Source organism: Cylas formicarius, unplaced genomic scaffold (genome assembly GCF_029955315.1).
Source record: "Cylas formicarius isolate icCylForm1 unplaced genomic scaffold, icCylForm1.1 PGA_scaffold_10__41_contigs__length_53128322, whole genome shotgun sequence".
In the NCBI taxonomy this organism is placed as follows: Eukaryota; Metazoa; Arthropoda; class Insecta; order Coleoptera; family Brentidae; genus Cylas; species Cylas formicarius.
Window position 1 is genome coordinate 5,851,841 of NW_026844214.1, and position 19,530 is coordinate 5,871,370.

General features: G+C 32.8%; 1 protein-coding gene across 1 annotated transcript in view; it reads right to left on the reverse strand.

The window, feature by feature from the left end:
- Positions 1-377: 377 nt before the first annotated feature.
- Positions 378-19,530, reverse strand: part of LOC132697924 (protein Wnt-5b-like) — a 178,562-nt gene continuing 159,409 nt past the window's right edge. Inside the window, exon 7 of the mRNA XM_060663695.1 lies at positions 378-1,182. Coding sequence (XP_060519678.1) covers positions 827-1,182 — 356 coding nt within the window. The 3' untranslated portion in view covers positions 378-826. The remainder of the gene's footprint in view (positions 1,183-19,530) is intronic.

Here is a 19,530-nt window from a genome sequence, read left to right on the forward strand (position 1 = left end):
AGATTTTTCGCATTTCTGTCACAATTAAACATACTTTCCATGACTTAATATTACAAACTATTAAACTCTGCTTTTAAATTTGACCAGATCATCCTTCCTCGAATTTGTTCCATATATCTACAAACTTTTATTATATGCGTTGTAAAAACATCATCATTAATACTCAAAAATTATCGCTTATGAAGAAACGTGTTGAAATATAGAAATGGCATCGCATCGGTTTATAACAATTTCGGACCGAATGATTCTAGTACCCTTGGTCAAGACAAGTATTAGCAAAACACCATGTTTTCGCCATAGACTATTGTGAGTGTTATACGTTTTCGCAAAACAAAGCGCAAGTTTCAGAGCAAAAGAAAAAACCAAGAGGGGGTAAATTATAATTTTTTATTTTTGACGTACAGATAAGAAAATAAATATCAAGTACAAACGAGATAAATAATACTGCAGGATGTATTACTATAATACCTACTCTAATACGATAGAACATATAAAATACTGATAGAAAAAATATACAGTCCACTCATTAAGCACTTTCTTAATGCTAGGTAACAATCGGTAAGTCGTTGCCACAGTTACCCCAATCAGGGTTACAGAAGTTTTTAAAAATCAGATCTTATTTTGAAAACTGACCCAAAATCGAAAACGCGCGATAATAAGTTAAGTATAAAAATAAAAAAGATAAATATTTACACATTTGACGCCAAAAGCAACTATAAACACGGTATTCTACGAGTCTAAACGAAACGGAATCTTTACACAATGTACACAAACACACAGATCAAAATCAAATGAGGATTTTGGCTGGCCGTCAGTGCGTTGACTTTCACTTGCAAGTGTGCAGATCTAGAGAGTGAACGCACGTTTTACATTGAACCTCGCAGCACCACTTAAACACGCAATTGCAGCGTTCTTTAACCACGCTTTTTAGCGTATTATAACCACGACCGCAACATAACAAATTGCAACCGTCGATGTCCTGTGAGTTTCTGTTGCACGGCCTTCCTTGCGTTCCCAGTAATCCGATCATGTCATCTTTGACGCAATAGTTCGGCGAGTCTTCCAGGTATACAAGATCGTAGGTCGTAGGGATGCTCACTTGAGGATCTCGCAATTGAAGTCGACCTCGTTTATTGACCCGTACTTCTGTTGCTCCGTCGTACTTTTCGCGAAGATAATCTCCTGGAAAATGGCGAAAACGACGTTTTATCTTTGACCCTCGTGGTGTTGGGTAAATAATCGATTGTTGTCAAATTGTTTTTTTAAGCGACGCACTATGATGTGAATGACCACATTTATTTGTTTAAAACTAATAATACCAACGTAAAGTATTAAAAAATATGTTGTCTTCAAAAGAAATAGTTTATTTTATGTTTTATAATAGTGTACTATAAAAATTGGAACAGTAAATTTTAACTACATTTTTAACAATTTAGTTAAATTAACTACTTACTGCTAGATTGATGATCTCCTAATTTTTATTTAATTGTTCATAAAAATTGTTTGAAATTTTATTATAAGTTGAAGCGAAATACCCGTGATTTTTTAAAAAAATATCTGGGTTTTCAAAAGTTCTTCTTGTTGTGTTGCTGTCATTGCTTGAACCATAACTTTGTTTAGCTTTTCCGAAAAGTTTGCTAGTTTCTCCTCTAAGTTGCAATACTTAATAATTTCTAAAATTCTAAAAATCTTTTCCAATAGTTTAATGGACTACATAAATATTGTACCGAATCTGGGAGTAACGCCTTCCATGAATGTTGAAGGCGTTACTCCACATATGGAACAAGCTTGGACTGATTTGGTATTGGTAAGCACTGTTGGACACAATTTGCAAGTAATTTATAGTTTGGTTATTAACACTGCATTCCAGTTTTTTTAATTTTTAATCCGTTCGTCCAAATCTCTACAAATAAATTTATAAGAACATTTATTTGAAATATATAAAAATATAAATATCGCAGTTCCTCTGCTTGTTGTGTTCGAACACAACCACCAAACCGGACATAAGATTTTATTCGATAAAACTAAAATTCTTGTATGTAATCAATTCTTCTGCCAACGAAAAATCCGGAAGTCTATAGAAATCTATAAATAACCTAACAATCTTAACCGCGACTCAGGTTTCTACCTGTCACCAATCAGTCATCTGAGAGGGTGTTTATGCCCCTCATTTAGCTCCGCCCTCCTCAAACAATATAAAAACAGGTACACAGTAAAATGCGAACCAGTTTCAGCGAAGCTCTGAAGAAGCCTACAGGATGATTGGCGAAACGTTAGTTAGTTCGACCCAACAAAAACTGACGCAGGAGGAATCCAGAAGTTTTATAAAAAGTAATATATGCCACACTTTGTATTTTTTTTCAAAACAATTTTTATCTCTGTTCACTATATTCGAAGATAAAAATTTTACTTGTTCTTCCATAAGTTTACTATTCTTTTCTCGGTTCTTAATGTTTTCTAATACAAATTTGGTTGAACTTTTGTGTCGGTTTCTTTGTGCCAAACCTTCAAAAATTGCTGTAACCTAGAAGCTTTGAGTTTGTATATTCCTTTCGATTTAACGTAGACGGTAAAGGCTGTTCATATATGTAAGAAAGTGATTAACTGATACGAATTAAGGAAAGACCCGGGCAAGCTGTAAGAATGAAATATGGCCGAACAGGTCTGTACTTTGCTTAGAATTTAATTATTTGGGGTTTTGTCAGGAAAGATACTAAAAAATATTTATTTATTTATGTGTATATTTATGTTTAAATCTAAAATAAAATTACAAATTATTTTTTTACCTACTTAAATAACATAAAATTATTCACATAACATATCAGTCTCACTATCGCTATCATCGCCTGTTCTAATTATTATTTGTTCTATATTGATTGCAATATGGATATACGATTGTTCTGCTTTTTCTATATGTTTAACAGAATTTGCCCAACTTTGTGGAAGGATGTTAAAAACTTCGGTTTGTATAAGTTTGAGGACATTGGAGTTAACACGGGGAAAAACATTGTTACGACGAATGGCAGATTTCAGTTGGTGCCAAACATGTTCAATGGGATTAAATATACAGTGGTAAGGTGGAAGCCTTAAAACTGTATGCCCTAGATTTTTTGCATAATTATCACAGACGTACTCCTTTTGTAGGTTCAAGCTTTGTAGAACTTCAATTAATTGCTTTTTGGTATAATTTTCGTGAAAATAAATGTTGTTATTATACATGTAGTTTTGGTTTGTTGCTTTTGTGTCACATGGGGAAGGGGTTTTAGTCAACTGTCTACTGTGATAACTTGCATTGCCCGTTAAAATGAAGCTATTAGGAGGAATGTTTGGAACTAGTTTGTTTTTACACCAACTTTCAAATAAATCAGCGGTGGTGTCTTCATGGTAATCCAGAGAAGAATCTTTAATGTTTTTCGCAGACAGAGAAAGTCCATTTGGAATGCAAAATACTTATTCTTTCACCTCTTTTTGATGGCACGTTTGTTTTACACTTATCAGTTGAGTCAACCCAACCCTTTTCCGGGGTATCATAAGTGTCCAACCTGGTTTCATCCAAGTAAATAATTGGCCTTTGTTGTTCTCTGTAAATCCTAATTTTTTCTAGATATTCCAGTCGCCATTTCCGAATTCTAAAAGTTTCCATTAAAACTTGCCTGTTGTCAATTTTTTTAAATCTAAAACCCATGTGTTGAATACAGTTCCATAAGGTAGTTCTGCCACATTTAACACCGGTTTCGTCTTTTTCAAGCCTCCTAATTAAGATATCTAATGTAGGCACGAACTAGTAAATTTTACGCCGTATTATATCTTGATCACTTTCAGTTACTTAAACTAAGTAGTATACCAAACCAAAGAATATTAAAACACTGGTAGGTATAAAATTATTTTCAATTACGGATCACAATTTTACCTGAATTTAAATTCGAAACTTTAGGTAATAATCTTGTTGCATTGTATGTTAGTGACCACTCTTGGATAATCCCATTCAAAAGCAATTGGTCACTTTCTTATATCTATGAACAGACTATACCACTATAAACTAGGTACTTCAAATGATATAATGAAAGCGAAAACCTTGTCACACCTGTTTAAATAATTTTCGCAATTTTAAGAACAATTAATATAATTTTCTTTCTTCTTCTTTCGTTAAAAAAAAATTCTTTAAACTAGAAAAAAATGTCTAATAAGTACACAAATAAAAGCGCTGGTGACAGACGTCAACTTTCAACGTTTAAAAAAGTAAGGATTACTTGATTTTTAGTCGATTCATTATCTCGGTACAATGAAGGGATTCTTACCTGATATCATACATATCTTAAAATGTCTTAATTAGTACATTGAAAATTGATGCATTCGGCGGAAGTTGATTATTCAGATCACAGTGGGATAGAAAAAAAATAATGACGGAAAAACAAACTATATAAACACATAACATTTCAAAGCTCCCTTTCAGGAGCTTGCGACATTCAACAAGCAACATGGCTATTGACAGTTCGTCAACTTTACAGTTTTTTGCAGTATTTTGTTAAAATATGACCAGACCGCATTAATTTTTTGGAGAAATGCGAGTCAAGTACATGGAGACCGCTGCTTGAAAAGAAAATGTCCCAAGTCTGCGTCTAGTGTCAGCGATGTTTACGAAAATATTAAGCTGTCTGAGGTGTATCAAATTTTACTTTAGTACGCCTCTTTTATTATCAAATAGCTCTATGGGTAAAACTAAATATCCACTTTTAAACGAAAACCCGTAATTACAACATTTGTCTGGTCAAAAACCGCAACCAACTCCACTTTTAATTACCCGTAAATATGGGCATTAAATCGTAAACCTGTTCAAATATTGGGTAATAGTCGTTTTCGTCCACACGACATTCAAGTTCTTTTATGTTTCCCGCTCGACAAATACTTACCTGAGGTTCGTTTATGTTGACTTGAGGTGCACCGTTTACATATTTACAAAGAAAACCTTTAAAGAATCCTCAATAGATACCCAGGGCGGAAGTTAAAATCTCTAAATCGGCTGTACCGCGTTTTTCGATAGCGAGCCCGGTTAAAAACTAACTTGATCAAATGTGATTTGATAAAGACACGGTGTTGTAGAAACAATTGTCACGTCAAAATATACAATTTCTTGAAAATATGAACTTTTACTTCTTATTTATTTTGATAAATGGATTTTCATCAAGTAAAAGCCACCTCAGTTCGATTTTTAAAAAATAAAATATTATTTAATTTTAACTTCACAGTTCTCACTTGTGAAATTATTCCACCATTACGTCCTCTATAACATTTGAATCTCGTTTGACGGACGTCCAAAGTTGTAAACTAATAAATTGTTGTATAGAGCTGAGATGCATAAAGCAGTCTGCGTAATTACGGGTTGTGGTTACGGGTATTAATCAACTTTCCCGCGATTCCTATACGAGGGGGACTAAATCATATGCAACGATTTAATTAATTACGAATTATGAACCAAATTATCAGTTGTTTTCGTAATAAGTGTCGTAAATTTTCTGTGGCGAGTGCGTGTCTTTACGGGAAACGTATAATCGTGGACCACCGCTACGATAATTGTAGAGATAATTCAATATACAGTGTTTCCAAGATAAGGATGTTTATCATTGGTTAAATTGGTTAAATTAGAAAGAAGTTGCAAAATTTAAAGGTTAATAACGTGCTCTTGAGTAAATAAAAAAATTCCATCACTTTGGAGTTATTTAAAGAGATATAAAAAATTAAAATGAACTGAGGTGGCTTTTACTTGATGAAAACCCATTTATCAAAATAAATAAGAACTAAAAGTTCAGATTTTCACGAAATTATATACTATGACATGACAATTGTTTCGACAACATTTGATAAAGACACGGTGTTGTCGAAACAATTGTCATGTCATAATATATAATTTCGTGAAAATCTGAACTTTTAGTTCTCATTTATTTTGATTTTTTTAAAAATTAAATGTAAATCATCATCAACCTTACGTGAAAAAACTGCACCATGTATTAAATAGCATTTTTTGTTAGCAATACAACATGATTTTACAACGTTTAAATCACAAAAAAAGGTTTTTATTAAGTTTTCAATGTTTTAGCGTAGTAGGCGCTGACATAATAAATAAAAAAAAAGTGAATTGATAGCTAAATAGATAGAATACCTGACATGTTAATTTATTAAACACATCAATTACGTAGTCCTAGTAAATACCTCGTAACTGTCGAATTTAAAATATTTCTTAACGTATCAGCTGTAATGTTTTGAAAGGCTGTAAGCACTATTATACAAGTGCCATTGAGAATATAGTGTGAAGTCTTATGTTGGGCAACAATCACGTCCAGGTCTCAAACAAATTTCGCCTTTCGGATCTAAATTTTATCCCAATATTTTACTGTACCTAATTTATGTATGTATCGGGTGGCCCACATTGATAAAGGACGCCGGCCATATTTCAGGAACCGTTAGTCCTACAACTTAGAAAAAAAATGTATTTATAGGAAAATCGACCCAGAAAAAATTTTTGGAAATTATTTTCATGTTCATAAAATGGCCGCTGGGGGGCGTAACCTCTACTGTAAAATAAAAAAAGGGTTTTCTCAAAAATATTCCAAATTAACCTATATCAAAATTAGTTTTAACGTAATCTACCCTAGATAAGGAAAGTGTTTTTTTTTTTGTTTGCGCTATTTTTTTTTGACTAATCTGATCTCGACAAACTTAGTTTAGTTTTAATAGTATATTATGAGCATATTATGCAACAAGTGCGGTAAATGGCATTTGACTCACGAGTTTATGTGACACGAGAGGAGCGCAGCGGAGCGAGTTTTTAATAAACGAGTGACTTAAAAAGTTTACCGAACGTGTTGCATACTATAATTTTTCTATGACAGTCAGTTTTTGGATACATTTTCGCCAAACAACACGAATAAATTTACTGACATGACCGTCAGAATTGATAAACGTCAAATTCAAAGCGTGGGAAATATGTCCGAAAACATCCGATTGCCCCCAAATCCGTGCGGTAAAATCCCGGAAATGTCAGAAGTGGCTCGGATTCATGGGAAACGAAACTGACGTGGTAAAGTGACGCTTCCCGCACTGTAGATCGGTGGGTAATTAGGTATTTTACAGACGGGAGTAGAAAAAGAGTATTTATAGGGGTTTCGACTGGCATGTCAATCTCAGGATATTAATTCTTTTACGAGTCGGTAGGAGGCGCTTCATGTCAAAAACAGCTATTTCTATGATTTTCTCGAAAATCTGAAATATAATAAATGTATTTAGCTACGATGAAAGAGCGTAAAAAAAACACAGCAATTAGTGGAAACCGCATGGTAATTTCGTTTTTTCCCTCTGAGATATAAATAAAAATTAATTTAAAAATACTTTTTTATGTAGGTATAATAGAAGCAGTATTAGAGATAACCAAGAAATGATATATTACGACGTTCCGTGAACGTTCGATACTACTTTTATTAGTGAAATTTTTTATTCTTGGTCGACATCGGTGAACTGTTGCACATAATTACTCCAATTTTGTTCAGTAACATATTGAAATGCTTCATTTATTAAGGAACGAACGCACGAACGAAATGAGTAGTGGTATATTTTATCTCATTATGTTTTATTATACTCATTTCTGTATGCGTGGGCAACTTCCAATAGCTCTGATTTCAAGTAGGAATCGTCAAAGAAAATGTTTTTTTGCCAGCAACCATCTTGAATTTCGGCCTTTTTCCATGAGGCCGCTACATATCTAAATTTGCAAGAATGATAAGAAGAATAGCGAACTTCTCAAACCGTTGCTCGAAATATTCGCCATTCATTTCGTTACGATAATCGGCGTCGCTATTCTTTGCCAATAAAAATCAGTCGGTGCAGGGTAGAACTCCATTTACATATCCTGCATGAAGCAGAACGAAAAGTGTAGTTTGCAGTGCTTTAAAACATATTGTTAGATTATTTAAAAAAGCGACGTGTTATGGTATTTTCACACCAAGCATAATTAAGCGTATGATCCACAGCGACCCAACTCTCATCTAAATAGATGTAATTTCAGTTTTGTTGGCGATATTTAATTAATAATAATTAATTAATAATAATTAATTAATATTAATTAATTAATAATAATAACATTATACTTATACGACCACGTTTCACATATTCATAACCTATATCTACCTAACGTAGTTAAAGAAAAGATTGGCAAATCGTTATCGTCTAGAAAAATTTTATAAATTGCAATTAAAGTTAGCAAAATGTTTTTGGAAACAAAATCGTAATGAGTAAACTCATAAAACCTTCTTCAGATGTATAATGGTGAGAGTTTGACTGACTTGACCGCTTTTTTGATGGAGTAGGATTTTTAAATTTGCCATTGTTCTGTCCAACTTCTTTCTTGATGTTAAAAATTGTTTTTTCATTAACAACACTCAGTTTTGAAGCGCCACTCAGGGCTTCCCTTAGACTAAGATGACCAGTCGTTTTTCAAAAGTCCCGACTTTTAGAATTAAGTTAAATTTTATATTTATGAAAATCGTTGTTTTGCGTTATATTGTATTGTAATACTTCGTGTTCGTATTATATTACAAATCTGTTATTTACCATATAAAATTAAGATAAGTAATTTATTTATATATTTCATAAATACATAAATTTACTTAAACTTGGCTTAAAATACTCGTAGCTTTCATATTTTATATTGATGACAAAAAGTATATCACCCACCTTAACCTTAAAAGAAATTTTAGAAAGAAATATACGAATAAAATTTTTCAAATATTTTAAGTCAATCAAACTCAACTAATTTTTAATTTATAAATTGTACTTATGTTAAAAACAAAAAAATATTACGATATTATTTTTATTCTGTATGAAAATTTTTGTTATTCCTCCCAATTTTTGCACTCGCATGGAGCCTTGTTTGAATTTCTTAAATTCCATGTTAATGGTAATAAATCGAACATAAAATAAAAGAAAAATTTCATATTACAAGCCATTGGGACTTACTTGCTTATTTCAGTCACTAATACCTCATTAAACTAATGCAATATACCTGACCTTAAATCATGATACTATTTAGTATAATCATTTATCTAAACGCTATTTTGTAGAGCTCAAAAAGTGGCAACGAGAAAGTGACCTTTACTTTTTTATATCTCGTTAACTAATACTTTTTTATTTAAATAATATTTTTGATTATTTTGAATTATTTTTGATTTTTCTCAACAACACGTTATGAAACAGTAAATTTAGCAACTTTTTTCTAATTTAACCGTCTTCGTATCGCTTATGATAGACACCCTCCTATGTAAAATACTAAATACTAATTTTAGGGAGGCATGTTTTGCCATATATCAATAATGGATACGAAAGATTCGTACTATGGACGATAACGCTCCCCCGCATTCAGCTGACATAGTAACTTCATCGATGCGGTCCAGATTCAATAATTAAATTGGCCACCGTGTGGTCCAGACTTAAATCCGAGCGAACAAATGTTGGAGGAGCTCAAACGCCGCATACAACAAAGAAATCCCTTTCCAAGGACAAGAAAACAGGGTCCGCTTTCTGCACAAGATTAGTGGAACGTAATTCATGAAGAATATATTCAAGATCTATTCCATAGCATGCTAAGAAGAATGCAGGCAGTAACTAGGGCCCCAGGGGGAAAAGTCTTTACTAACTATGCTTCTATTTTGATCAAAAGACATCTTGCTGTCCCAGCAGTATTTAGTTAGGACGTAAATATCCTTGACATTCACCACATGTATTTTATTTTTTAGCATTTTATTGTTACAAAAACCATAAACTGCCTTTCCGTTGTAGGCAGTGATGTTTGAATGACTTGACACATAAAATTAAAGATCTTAAAATATTCGATAACTTCTCCAAAAAGAAATTCCATTTGATTTTTTTTCTTTTGAACTAAAATCAGTGCTGATGGTGCCGCACAATGCGACACAGATTTAATAAATAGCCGTACATTACAGGGCACAGGGCATTAGTTACGTCGTTATTATTATAGTCCCCACCCATAACGGCTATGACTGTTATTAATGTCAAAACGTAGGAAGCTAATAATACACGGGTCCAAGTGAACGAGCCTTATAAATCACGTAATAGGAGGTATTGCAACGTTGTGTGTAAACATCCATTTAGGCACCTATGAAATTATAAACCCCAACCCTGGAAACAATGTTAATGTTACTAATTAAGGGCATTCGGTTAATAATTTTACAATCAGCGAAAAAAATTACCAGCTCGTCTTTTTTGTGAGTTAGCCCTATACGTAGTGTGATTCGTGAGCATAAATAATTGATACAAAACTGTGTTTACGTAATGTGTGCCATATTGTAGAATTAGTTCAGATGTGTAAAAATTCAATTTTAATCTCGATTTTTTTAAGTTTTATGGTGAACTTGTCATTGGTTTATTTGTCATTGCTCAGTTAATTTAATCAAAAATTTATTATCTAATCATTTAACTGTTCAATAATAAGAGTTCTAATTCAGTAATGGCGAATTACACTGATGTAGAAATGGCAAATATGCATTTTATGTACGGGAGTATTATTAATTATTATTAATAATAATTTTATTGTCCCATTTATCGTTTAGAAGATAAAAAACAAAAACATTGGTTGTCCTTTGTCCTTTATTTTAAACAAGGAATCACCCCCTTGAGCATTTCGCACTTGTTTTGAAGTACCCTGTATATTATTCGATTTTCCGTATCGCATTCAACTCCGGCATCAATTTAATTTGAGGATATAGAGCATATTTTGTGGCACTTCAAATTATTTTTTATTTCATTTTAAAATAACATTAAAATGTTTTATTTAGATTCGTAATGAACTTTTTTTGGTCCAGCGATTTACTTCAAATAAGAAATTAGAATGCAAATATCCCGAAAACGGTATAATTTTTTTTTAAAAATGATCACACCATAATTTTATATTATCTGAAGAAATAGAATCAAAAACTGCTTGGGTCATAAAGAAATAACAATTTCTGGAAAAGAAATTGTTCTAATGAAGCCGATTGCAGTCTATTTCATTAATCTTAATAAAATATATTTTACCGTTATTTTAAAATAATAATAAATAAATCAAAATAAAAAATAATTAATAATGACAAATAATAAAAATATACGTTAGTCATTGCAGCATATGCTGAAATCGAATTCTGAATAAAACTTACTGACATGGCATTGTTGCTGATTTATTGTGTATTTTATGGAAATAAATGTGGTATAACTTTTTTGCCTAGAAATCATTACTCTATCATATCAATTTCAATTTTTTAGGTCGATATTTGAAAAGCTACTTGAGCCATAGGAAAATTATGTATCCCACTAATGAGCGACCTTTTCCTAACCGATATTTGGATCAATATCAAGATTTTGAAGAGTTTAATCCAGGATTCCTTTGTGCGCTCATTTATTAAGGACCACCCTGTATACTGTTTTCTTAAGTTGACTTAGATACAAACTTAATCGTGTAGATTCGTTGATTTCAAAAACTTCATATGAATGCTAAATACTAATTTGCACTAACAAAACACACCATTTTTAAAGAATTAGTTTTAGTTTTTAGTGTTTCGAAAATATAATATTTTTTTATCTTTGTGGTATTGAAAGGAGCTATTTAAATAGAACAAAATAATATTTATAAATTTAAATAGACCTGTTTTAATAATACTGAAATTGTCAAATAATCCATATCAAAATTCCAGAATGAAAAACGTTAATAAACGAAGACTTGTATTATTTCTATGTTGGTGTAGTGGTAAAATAACATGTGTCTGCCACGCTGAAAGTCGCTGGTTCGATCGTGGTTTTAGTTAAATATAGATATTTTTATTTTTTTTGTGCCCAAATTAATTAACTTCTTCAAACATCAATTTGGTTTTGATCTCAATGACCGTTGCAATTCCATTATCATTATTATCATTAAATCGGTGGAAGCTGTTGGACTGTAAAAAATCTTAAAATTACTTAATAAATTAAAAAATTTTAGAAATTTCAGCAAGCGTGATCTGTGCATATTAGCAGATTTTAGAGTAGTGAGTAAAAAAATAATACAGCCAGGCCAGTCGTATGAAAAAAAAGGAAGAGACCAAACTTACTCTAAATTGAATCAGAATTTCGAAAATATTTTTTATTTTCATAAAAATCAGTGGCTTATATTTTGTTTTTTCAGAAATATTCACTGGTAGTAAAAATATCTCAAAATAAAAAATGCATTTTGATGCTTAAGCTCCTTGGAATTTCATATAGTATACATACAGTAGCATTTCATTTCAATATAGTAACAAAAATGCGATTTTTAGCAAAACGTTTGCTAACCTTTCACTCGTGCCAAGACTATTTTGGTGAAATTATCATCCGGCCGATTCGGTAGAAGTTGAATGAATAACGCAAGCTCTCGTCCTCGACGCATAGGGAGACTCGGGAAGACTTCAACATCATCTTGCAGTTCTTTTTGTTTCTTGATGATTTTTCGTTGCTTTCGAAAAATAACGTTGTAAAAAGAGCCAACGTCCTCAAAACAAATTTCGAGGAACTTTATAGGCAGCGATAGATTTATCAGGGTTTGTGAAAAATTAAGAACGTCATAATTGCAGAGAGGAGAATTGCCGATGAATAAATTTCGGTCGTGTGTGGACGAACATAAATATTCACACCCTATAATTTCATCGCACAATGGCGTCGGATTATCATTGAATGGCGTATAAGCATAAGGGACGGGGAAACTGCCATTTTTATTATTTTTAACGTAACGCAAATGATGAGAGGTCCATAATCAACATTTTATATTGTCCGGTTCTTGATGAATCACAATACATTTAAGCTTGCGCGTGTACTTTATAATCATTTTATTGGGAATTTTTTTATACAGTGTGTCCCACTTAAGAATCGGACGGATTAGAAATTTTCCCGATTTTTCTAAAATGTTTGAGATGGCGATAAAACTTCTGGATTCCTCCTGCGTTGGTTTTTGTTGAGTGGAATTAGCTAACGTTTCGTCCATCATCCTGTTGCCTTCTTGTTCTCTATCTGTCACCCCTCCTAACTCTAAAATTCCTCGTCTCTACGGACTTCCAAAAATTCACAAACCAGAATTACCCATTCGACCTATTGTCAGCAACATTGGTTCTCCAACATATTCTCTAGCAAAATATCTGGCTTTCTTATTAAAACCCTTTACAGGAAAAACTGACAGTTTCGTACTAAATTCCTTTCACTACATTGAACAAATAAAAAGCATTACATTAGATACACAAGATATTCTGGTTAGTTTACTAAAGAAACTCTCACCATCATTACAGATATATTAAAATCCGAGAATCTGGAACCAAACCTGCTCACCTTAATTGAAAAATGGTTGTCGGGAACATATGTTTCTTATAACGGTCAAATTTTTGAACAAACGTTGGGAACAGCTGTATGTTCTCTACTATCACCAGTCATCCTGAATATATTTATAGGAGCTTTTGAGAAGAAAGCTCTCGACACCTTCCATCTAAAACCAAAATTATGGAAACTCTACGTTGATGATACTTTTGTCAGGAATTGTTAGTAGATTTTCTTAAACACCTAACATACGTTTTACCATTAAAATAGAAACTAATAACAACCTCCCATTCTTAGATATTCTTATCAATAGAAAATCAGACCTAACATTCGGTCATTGTTTTTACAGAAAACCTAAGCACACAGACCGATACCTTAATGCATTGTCACATCACCATCCGACCCAAAAATCATCAGTTATCAACTCTCTTGTTTACAGAGCCAAAAACCTTTCTCAGCTCGAGTCATTGAACTCAGAATTAAAACACCTTACCTCTGCTATTCTCTCTAATAATTTCCACATAAAAGATATTAAACGTTTCATCACAAAATACACTTCACCACAATCTTCCAATAGCAATGAAACCTAAAGCAATCTCACAGTTGCCACTGTTGTCCGTTCTTATATTCAAAACATCACTGACCACATATCAACAGTTCTAAAGAAATATAATGTGAAAACCAGATTTACCACTTGTCCAAAAATCTCTCAACATCTTCGATCATGCATATGCGGCAAAGAATACATTGGAGAGATCGGACAAAAAATATCAACTAGGCTCAACGAACATGAAAGAGCCTTAAGACTAAGATAAATAAACTCATCAGCAGTTGCCGAACATAATCACGTAACCGGACATAAAATTTTATTCGATAAAACTAAAATTCTTGCATGTAATCAATTCTTCTACCAACGAAATACCCGAGAGTCTATAGAAATCTATAAACAACCTAACAATCTTAACGGCGACTCAGGTTACCTACCTGTCACCAGTATGGGCATCAGTCATTCGAGACGGTGTTTATGTCCCTTATTTAGCTCCGCGCCCCTCAGACAATATAAAAGCAGCTACAGGGTAAAATGCGAGAAAGTTTCAGTCAAGTTCTGAAGAAGCCAACAGGATGATTGGCGAAACGTTAGATAGTTCGGCTCAACAAAAACCAACGCAGGAGGAATACAGAAGTTTTATAAAAAGTATGAGAGTAGCCCGTGGAAGTTTCTTTGAAAAACTAAAGACTGTTCTGCTCAACAATTATAAGCATGGTTATATGGAAAATAAATCAACCGAAACGGCTATATTTCAATTTATAAAAACAATTTTCGAGTGCGAAAGAATAGCTTTAGGTACGTGATTGGATATTTCTAGATCATAAGAATGCATAGATAAGGAGTTATTGCTTAAAAAATTCATTTCATTGGGAAGAAAATAACAAATAAAAATAATCCAAAATGGCAGTAGCTATCTTTCGGTGAGGACAATAGTCTGAGCATAGCGCAAGATAGCCCAATTTCATTTATCATTTTTGCGAATAACATATTTTGGGGATGATACCAACTTGCTTGTAGGTGGAAATAATCTCATCGGGGTTAGTGATAAAGATAACTATATTTTTGCATTTGCATTGCATTTAATTATAATTACCACTAAATTAGGCACAGCTGAGAAACCACTAGGCATAATTCTTAGGTTTACAAATTGATCAGTTTTTTTAACATAGTCTGATCATATTGATTATTTGCAAAATAAATTCAATTCAATTTGTTATGGAATTGGAGTCTTTTCAAACTATACGAATATAAAAACTTTAAAAATGATGTACTTTGGTCAATGGCCTAGTTATTTTTGGTCAATCTTGAAAAAGAATTATCAAAGTTGAGTCATAAACAAATATTTTACAGGAGTAATGGTTAAGCGAGCTGTCCGCGATGTTGCGCTCAACAAAAAAATTATCAAAATCAAATAATATTTCAAACACCCTGTAATGCCTGAATAAGAATTCGTCGCCGATTTATTCTTTAAAAAATCCCTAATAGTATTTCTTTCAGGTCTTTCTTTTGTTAAAAGGTTCAGTTGAGCATGACTGAAAAAAATATTATTATTATTAAAATAGTAGAAAAGTTATAACTCCTTAACGTTGTATTTTTTACTGTAATTTCGACACAATGGTGCGAAGAACTCGACGAAATTCCCAACAAAATTAACAAGAAATTGATTTTAGCACATCAATGTTGTTGCATGTTCGAGGATCGTTCAATAAAACCACTCTTCGCGTCGGCGCATATATCAATTGTTTATTTTATTGCCCGGTGACTACTATAAAATCAACAATAAATAGTTATTAGGCGATAAAAATGTTGTAAAATAACCAAATGGTGTACTAATGGCATTATAAAATTAACATTAAAGATAATTTTAAAAGTGTTCGTCGTCTGATCGATAGTTGATGTCTCCAGCTCGATGTTTGTAATGTGTGATGAAATGGCTTACCTATTCGGTATTTTCGTTGTTGTAATGAAAAGCATGGCGTTTTATTGATAAAAATTCTCCGAGTGTCAAATTTGAACAATATGTGAGTAGATTTATAAAGTTACCCAAAGGGCTTCCTCTTTTCTTTTCTAAGCTTATGATGGTGTCTAAACTCACATTTTGAGGGTTCCATTGGTTCCATGGAAGTGGTTAATATTTAATGTTTTGACCTATCGATGGAGAAAATATAGGATACAAATGACCATCAAAAAAATGTTTTTTCTAATAACAAAAAACTTTTTTTTTAATGGATATAGCACTCTTATTTGGTTTGGGATTTATTTCTTGTAACTAATTTTCTGCAACAACTCGTGTATTTTATTTTATTATTAATTAAACTTTAATTACTGATATTCAATATAAAATCTACAAAACATACAAGTAAATAGAACTTATTAGTAATTAGAAAACATTTTCTACAAAACCTTTATCTTTGGCAATACAAGTAGTATATGTGGTTTCAATTATACCAATAGCACTTCTAACCCCGTTTGTTCCATTAAGTCTTTCTACCTCTGTCGAATTCTCATTTTTAAGTCTGGAACACTATTAAGCCTATTTTTATACACATCGTTTTTTAAGCAGCCCTATAAAAAAAGTCTAGTGATGTCAAGTCTGGGCACCTCGCTGGCCAGTTCATGGTCCTGTACCGACCAATCCAAAATGTAAAATGTTGATTTAAACAATTTGGAATAGGCATCACCGTTGGATATGGCGCACCATCTTGTTGAAAAATAATCCCTTCTTTAATATCGTCCGGCATGTTATCAGTTAATGGAAATATATAGGTCTCCAAACAAACTTAAATATTTACAAGTAAACCCTGTTTTTTTTTACACTATTTTCATTTGAGGTACACCAGTAATGAGTGTGAACATACCGGCCGCATTGAAAATCATAAGGGAACCATAAAATAGTCTTGTTTGAAAGTCATGTTGGGTTAATTTCTGAACTGACAAAAATTTGAACACTAGTCTTACCAATATCTGGTAGAAGTTGGCATGCATCTGTTTGCACATTTTCGTTGTTTTAAAATACACGAGAACGTCTAATTGTTTCTCTTCTGTTGACTACCACTCCACGTTCAAGATCACGAACAATTTGTGAAAAAATATGTTTCGTCGGTACCCATCTTGAGAGATATAAGCTATATTCTCTTATGGCTAATGATGAACTCTTCTTATTTCTTATGTAACATATATGAAGATCTCAATGCTCTTCAACACTGTAAAAAGCCATTTTTTGTTTTAAAAAAGTTGATGACAACTAAACTACTGTGCAGGCAACAATTTAATTAGTTCTTAGTCCTTGAGGAGAGAATAATATAGCGGGTGCAACCGCTGCGGCTTGCACAGCAGATTTGAACTGTTTCCATGTATTTAATATGAATCCTACAGTAAATACCGCAGCAATCATGTTATTCTAGAAACCCAGATTTTCCGAGGTTACCTACAAACAATTTGACTCCAGAAGACCTGAATCCGAAATACTGGACGGCAGGCACGAAAATAAATAAGTTTTTTCATCTACGGAAGAGACCAACTGCGAGGAATTAGTCTTCCTTTTGACGAGACTCTCAATAGAGAGTACAGTATTTTGCACAACAATATTCAAGGGTTGGATGGCGTACTTGACAGGTTTACGTTATTCTTAAAGGCTCATAAGTTTGTCTGAATATTGCTTCACTTCACCTACTGTAGATTTTTTGAATATTCCTAGTTTCTGTAGGTCTGATCACCGGAGAGGAGGAGTGGGTATATTTTTAAAAAATAATGTTAAATTATATAATTTTGGATGTCAAACAATTTTGCCCTGAAATTGACTGTGAATTTTGCGCCAACTATCAAATATGGAGGGTTTGACAGTTTATCGCTCTCCGAGCGGTAATTTTAGATTTATACACAGTTTAGAAAGTGTAATCAACAATATTTATCGAACAGGTGTACAGGTGGTTGTTTTGGGTGATTTTAGTAATTATTTTATTATTTCCAGTTCTAGATTGGATGATTTTCTATCGCTAATTCCCCAGTTTGGAGCCCACTATTCGGGAACGCACCAGCGCGGCCAGTGGCTGTGCTAGTTGCTTAGATAATATTATTACCAACATACACAAAAGTAATCGATCCTTGTTTGTCAGATCATAGCGCCCAGAATATTCGTATTGAGTGTAATAATCATAATTTGAAATTCTCGAACAAGAAAATAGAGTGTGTGTGTAAATTATAATACCATTGGCACCAACGTTAATGATTTGGAATTTGTATTGGTAAAGAATATCATGGAACAGGTTGCTGTGTTTTCCTGGTTCAATGACGGTGTCGGAGTCATGCAAGATAGATTGTCAAAAATTCGTAGTATAGCGGAAATTACAAAGAATCCAGATGACTTTTCAATTTATAAAAAATCCAAAAGGGAGTACCACTATTAACTATTTATCCAAAAATAAAAGCAAAGATTCTTGGCAATTAATTGACACCGAGAGGTGTAATACATGTAAATATAATTTTACGAAAGATTTATCCCCTGACGAACTCAACATATTTTTTACTACAGTAGCGCATAAAATATTGGAAACTTTGGATGAAATACCTGCTGGGTCATCTGACTTGATGCATAACTTGATTGAACCTAAATGCTCATTCAAAATTTCTCTGGCTTCTTCATTTGAGTCTAGCAGGTCCTAATGTCTTTGAATAATTCAACAGCTTTATACTTTTATTGTTTGAACAGTAGGATTATTAAAGAATGTTGCAATGTAATAGTTTCACCATTAATAATTACCGATTCGTATCAATTATTCCAATAGTTTCCAAAGTTTTAGAAAAAAATTTATGTATTCTCAATTATCTTATTATTTTGATAATTTGATAAATCCAAACCACCAACCACCCAAGCACTATTACGTATAGTCGCTGGTATAGTTGAGGACTTTGAGGGGGGGTGAGCATAGCACTTTGACGCTGTGAGATCTCTCCAAGGTATTTGACTGTGTCGTTCAATTTTAATGGAACAACTGGAATTTTACGGTACTATCCTCTTATCTCCCAAAGAGAAAGCAAGCAGTTTTTTGCAGTACAAAAATGTAAAGTTTGCGAGAACGGAGTTCCACAGGGTTCCGTTATGGGTAAACTGTTGTTTTTAGTTTATATTAATGATCTCTTTGACCATATGGACCCTGCGACTGCGATTAATTTTGCAGATGACTCCACATTTAAAACATCAAACACGAATGTAGAATGTACAAGGTAGAACGAGGATAAAACTCACTTGTTAGTGTTTTCAACAAATGTAAATATTTCGGAAGGAAGATCTGCGAAGTTGTTGGGTGTGGTCCTGGATGATAGGCTCTCTCTATTTAGTGAAGCGTCTCTAAAGTGCCAACTTTTTGTTACGACGATTGAAAAATCCAATCGGAAAGGATTATCTAGTCTCGAGCTACTAAGCAGGATAAAGAGACCATTGTCAACCGCTGTTTCAGAATCTTGGGCTTATGCCACTCACATCGGTATACATGTATCACAGGATATTAGAAATTCATAATATAAAAAATATGTTTTCAGTTCACTCAGATAACTATAAGTACCCCACTTCCTCATCAAATTTGCTTCGAACTAGGAACTAAAAGCATAAAAAATTCTCTTGACCTAAG